The following is a 5438-nucleotide window of genomic DNA, read 5'->3' as shown; positions in this document are numbered from 1 at the left end:
GGAATCCTGGCGAAAAACCCCCTAATTCCAGGTTTGATATCCCAACCCCCACCCCAGCGGGAAAGAAAAGGGTTGGGATTAACCAAGAGCATTCCAAGTTCTCCCAGATTTGTTGTTTTTTGTTTTGTTTTATTTTGTTGAAGCGCCCCAGGGACAGGAGGGAGCGGCCGGAGCAGGGAAAGGGAGCCGGGAACTGCCCGGACTCGTTTGCCCCGAGTTAATTACGGATTTACACCGAGCAGCTCCAGACACATCTTCCCACCCCCGTTCCTTGGCTTGGAAATGACATTCCCTTCTCCCAAAAAAAAAAAAACAAACCCAAACCAGCCCCAAACCCCAGCAGGGCCCACAGGGGTGAAGCACCAACACCTCGAGGAGTTTCTTTTCCCCTCCTTTCTGGCCTTCCGGGAGCCTCGGGAAAACAAAACCTCGGCAGCAGCTCCGGGATTCCCTCAGGGAGGGGAGGCGGCTCCAGAGCCGGCGCCGGACGGAGGCTCCAGCCTGGAAAAATCCCTTTTTCCCCACACACAACCTGCTTTTTCTGCTCCCATCCCTATTTTCCCTGCTTTTTTCCCGGCTGGATTGGTGTTCTGGGCTTCTCCCTGGGAGCTGGATCAGGAACCTCCAAATCGGGATTTTTTGTGGAGAAAAGTTTGGAATTTTCCTGAATAACGACTTCCAGAGGGGATTTTTATCTTTATGGATTCAATAATCACCAATTTCCCTACTTTTCCTGCTTTTTCCCTGCTGGATTGCCCTTCCAGGCTTTCCCCTGGAAGCTGGATCGGGAACCTCCAAATCGGGATTTTTTGTGGAGAAAAGTTTGGAATTTTCCTGAATAACGACTTCCAGAGGGGATTTTTATCTTTATGGATTCAATAATCACCAATTTCCCTACTTTTCCTGCTTTTTCCCTGCTGGATTGCCCTTCCAGGCTTTCCCCTGGAAGCTGGATCGGGAACCTCCAAATCGGGATTTTTTTGAGGAGGAAAGTTTGGAATTTTTGGGAGGAACAACTTCCAGAGGCTTTGAGTTTTGTTTATGGATTCAATAATCACCAATTTCCCTCCTTTTCCTGCTTTTTCCCTGCTGGATTGGTGTTCCAGGCTTTCCCCTGGGAGCTGGATCGGGAACCTCCAAATCGGGATTTTTTTGTGGAGAAAAGTTTGGAATTTTTGGGAATAATGACTTCCAGAGGGGTTTTCTATTTTTATGGATTCAGTAACCACCAATTTCCCTCCTTTTCCTGCTCTTTTCCTGCTGGATTCATTTTCCAGGCTTCCCCCTGTGGCAGCTCATGCCTGGTCTGAATCCCCCAAGTTTTGGGGTTTTTTTGTGGAGAAAAGTTTAGAATTTTTGGGAATAACGACTTCCAGAGGGGTTTCCTATTTTTATGGATTCAGTAACCACCAATTTCCCTCCTTTTCCTGCTTTTTTCCTGCTGGATTGCCCTTCCAGGCTTTCCCCTGGAGCAGCTCGTGCCAGGCCGGGCTCCTCCAAGTCAGGATTTTTTGTGGAGAAAAGTTTGGAATTTTTGGGAATTGCGACTTCCAGAGGGGTTTTCTATTTCTATGGATTCAATAACAACCAATTTCCCTCCTTTTCCTGCTTCTTTCCCTGCTGTATTGGCCTTCTAAGCTTTCCCCCCTGGAGCAGCTCGTGCCAGGCCGGGCTCCTCCAAATGGAGATTTTTTTTGTGGAGAAAAGTTTGGAATTTTTGGGAATTGCAACTTCCAGAGGGGTTTTGTATTTTTATGGATCAGGACAATCCCCCAGCTGTAGGAATTTGGCTCTTAGGGGACTTAATTCCCCCCAAAAATCACCTTGGAAAGGCCCTTTCCCCACGAAACCGCTGCTGACCCCGGGATAAACCTGGTGAAAGCCTTTTAGGGCAAAAAAGGGACATTTCTGCTCCATTCCCAAACTTTTCCTCATTATCCTGAGGGATATTATATTTCCTCCAGGGAAAACCCTGTGATTTCAGCCAAAATCCAAGGAATTCCCGTTTTCCTCTGGGAACGCTGCAACCTCCAGGGAATCCCTCACAGCACCGGGCAGCAACGGGTTAAAAAAGCCCCTTTTTGGTTTAAAATGAGCGGGAAAAGGAGGAGGCAAAGGAGAAAAATCCATGGATTTTCTATCCCTGCAGCTCCTCTGCAAGGCCCCATACACTCACCTGGAAGCCGGGATCGCATCCCAAGGCCGCGGATCCTCTCATCCCCCGATCCCAAGGATCCCGAGGGAGACGAGCCCGGATCCCTCTGCCCGCAGCCCCCGGGATTCACTCCCAGCCTTCTCCAGACCCACGGGGGTCACTCCCGGGTTCCTTTCCCCGCATTCCCACCCGGAATTCCCGAATTCCCGGCGTTCCCGGGCTCACCGTTGGGCCGGATGTTGATGAAGGGATAATTGGGCATCACCAGCTTGTTGAAGTTGAACTTGTAGGTGAATCGTTTGCCCTTGGTCTTGTGCAGGATCCTCTTGTTGTAGTAATATCTGGGAATTGGAAATAGAAACGGGGAAGAGCCGGATCAGAGCCCTCCAAAGGCCGCAAGTCCCTCCCAATTCCTGCGGGATTCCATCCCAACGTCCTGACTGAACCAGAAGGTGGAATTCTGGAACGGTTCTGGGGATGGAAGGAGCTCAAACAACGGATCAGAGCAACTCTCTCCGAATTCCTGAAGGATTCCATCCCAAAGTCATTTTTTTCTGCTGAATATGGAATTCTGGAGCAGTTTTGGGATGAAAGGAGCTCAAATAGCCTTAAAAATCCATGGGCAGGGACATTCCCACTATCCCAGGCTGCTCCGAGCTGGCCTTGGACACTTCCAGGGATGGGGAATCCAGGATTTTTTGGTGTTCTGACAGCCCAGAGACTTTGGAAAAGGCTCCCAGGGACCTGCTGGGATTTTTGGGATGCCCCGTGCAAGGCCTGGACTGGGATTTCCCCCTTCCAGCTCAGGATATTCCATGACTTCCTTCCTATAAACACAAGGAAACCTCCGTGGATCGGGAAGTGGGAATTTGGGTGGGAATCTGAGGGATTTTGGGCGGGAATCTGAGGGATTTGGGGCGGGAATCTGAGGGATTTGGGGTGGGAATCCGAGGGATTTGGGGTGGGAATCTGAGGGATTTGGGGTGGGAATCTGAGGGATTTCCATGGATTTATGGGATCCCCTCTCAGATCAGAGATTTGTGTGGATATTGAGGAGATTTCCATGGATATTGGAGAGATTTCTATGGATTGATGAGAGATTTGTGCGGATATCTGAAATATTTCCATGGATTGATGAGGGCCCCCCTCAGATGAGAGATTTTTGTGGATTTTGGGGATGTTTCTGTGGATATTTCGGAGATTTCCATGGATATTGCAGAGATGCCTGTGGATTCATGGGATCCTCCCTCAGAACAGAGATTTGTGTGGATATTGAGGAGATTTCCATGGATATTGGAGAGATCTGTGTGGATATTTCAGATGTTTCCACGGATTGACGAGATCCCCCCTCAGGTGAGGAATCTTTATGGCTATTGGAGATATATTTCCATGGATTTATGAGCTTCCCATGGATATTTGAGCTATTTCCATGGATTCCCGAATTCCCTCCTCTTTCCCACTCCCTGATCCACCCAGCACCCAAACCCCCCTCCCTCCAACCCCAACCAACCCCAAAAGGACCAGGAACTCCCTAAAAATCCCACGCCAGCCCCAAAAATTCCCACTCCCAGCTCTCCAAATTCCCATTTTCCTTCCTGTTCCTGCCTGGAATTCCCGGTGTTTGCCTTGGGCAGCTCCACCCAGGAATATCAGAGGGCGGGAGTCCAGGCTGGGCACTGATAAAGCCCTGACCCCGTCAGGGATTTGGGAATCGGCCGCTCCTGGAAAACCTGGGAGAGCTCCAAGGGGCTGGGATGGGTTTTCCATGGGCTGGGTTGGGAATATGGTAAGGAAATGGGGATAAAAAGGGTGGGAATGGGGATAAAAAGGGTGGGGAGGAGAGAGGGGAATGTTGGAGTGGAGGGTTTGGAGGTGGGAAGTGGCAATCCTGGAATTCATCCCTAAAATCCCGTCTAAACCAGGACAGGGAATCCTGGAATGGTTTGGGTGGGATGGGAACTTAAAAGATCCTTAAAAATCCATGGGCAGGGACAGCTCCCACTGTCCCAGGGTGCTCCTGGACACTTCCAGGGGTGGGAAATCCATGGGATAACCCGGGCCAGGGTCCAGGATTTATCCCTAAAATCCCATCTGAGCCAGCCCGGGGAATCCTGGAATGGTTTGGGATGGGAAGATCCCTAAACCCCATCCAATCCCACCCCAATCCCACCATCCCAGGCGGCTCCACCACTCCCAGGGATGGGGAATCCATGGAATAACCCGGGCCAGGGTTCTGAATTTATCCCTAAAATCCCATCGGAGCCATGGAACAAATCCTGGAACAGTTTGGGATGGGAGGATCCCTAAACCCCATCCAATCCCACCCCTTCCCACCATCCCAGCTCGCTCCAATCCCTTCCCAACCTCCCTTCAAACACCCGCAAGGGACGAGACGACACCACCCCAACATCCCAGTTTGGGGAAAACTCCCCAAAATTCCAGCTGGGAAACAAAAAAAAAACCCCCAAAAAAACCCTCAAAAAAACCCCAAAAAAACCCCCAAAAAACCCCAAAAAAACCCCAAAAAACCCCCAGAAAAAGCAGGGAAGCGCCGGCAGCACCGACCTGAGCGCCCGGCTGAGTTTGTCATAATTCATTTGGGGTTTGCATTTCCGACGGCCCCAGAGCCGAGCGACCTCGTCGGGGTCCTTGATGACGAACTCGCCGTATTCCCCCTGCTGCCAGGCGATGACGTGCCGGAACTCCTCCTTCTGCAGCAGCTCCAGGATGAAATGCCACAGCTGGATCTGCCGGGAGCCCGGGCTGGACTCCGTCTTGTAGGCCCACTCCGGGAAATGGTACCCTTGGGATGGGGGCACGAAAGGGGCAGAGCGGGGGGGAAAGGGGGGAAAGTTGTTTAGGGAGGAACGGGAGCTCGGAGGTGGAGTTCTGTTAAATATTCCATGGGGGAGCAGGGAAATCCTGGTGGCCCATCCGGCTGCTCATTTCAGCCCCGATTTCCTTGGAAAATCTGCCAAAAAGCCACTCAGAACCACCAAAACCCCCCAAAAAGCCACTCAGAACCACCAAAATCCCCCAAAAGCCACTCAGAACCACCAAAATCTGCCAAAAAGGGTAAAACGGAGCCACTGGTGGCTGGAATTCTGTTAAATATTCCACGGGGGAGCAGGGAAATCCTGGTGGCCCATCCGGCTGCTCATTTCAGCCCCGTTTTCCTCGGAAAATCTCCCCAAAAAGCCACTCAGAACCACCAAAACCCCCCAAAAGCCACTCAGAACCACCAAAACCCCCCCAAAAAGCCACCCAGAACCACCACAATCCC

The 5438-nt window shown here is 51.2% G+C and overlaps 1 protein-coding gene across 1 annotated transcript in view; it reads right to left on the bottom strand.

Moving 5' to 3' along the window:
• LOC103613520 (ETS translocation variant 3) overlaps positions 1-5438 on the bottom strand; it is a 12074-nt gene that overhangs the window by 4512 nt on the left and 2124 nt on the right. Inside the window, exons 2-3 of the mRNA XM_017731150.1 lie at positions 4721-4958; positions 2381-2496 (exon numbers count right to left, since the gene is read on the bottom strand). Coding sequence (XP_017586639.1) covers positions 2381-2496; positions 4721-4958 — 354 coding nt within the window. The remainder of the gene's footprint in view (positions 1-2380; positions 2497-4720; positions 4959-5438) is intronic.

This window comes from Corvus brachyrhynchos, unplaced genomic scaffold (genome assembly GCF_000691975.1).
Source record: "Corvus brachyrhynchos isolate BGI_N302 unplaced genomic scaffold, ASM69197v1 scaffold303, whole genome shotgun sequence".
Lineage (NCBI taxonomy): Eukaryota > Metazoa > Chordata > Aves > Passeriformes > Corvidae > Corvus > Corvus brachyrhynchos.
Note: the sequence above shows the minus strand (reverse complement) of the source record. Positions and strands in the feature narration are given on the sequence as shown.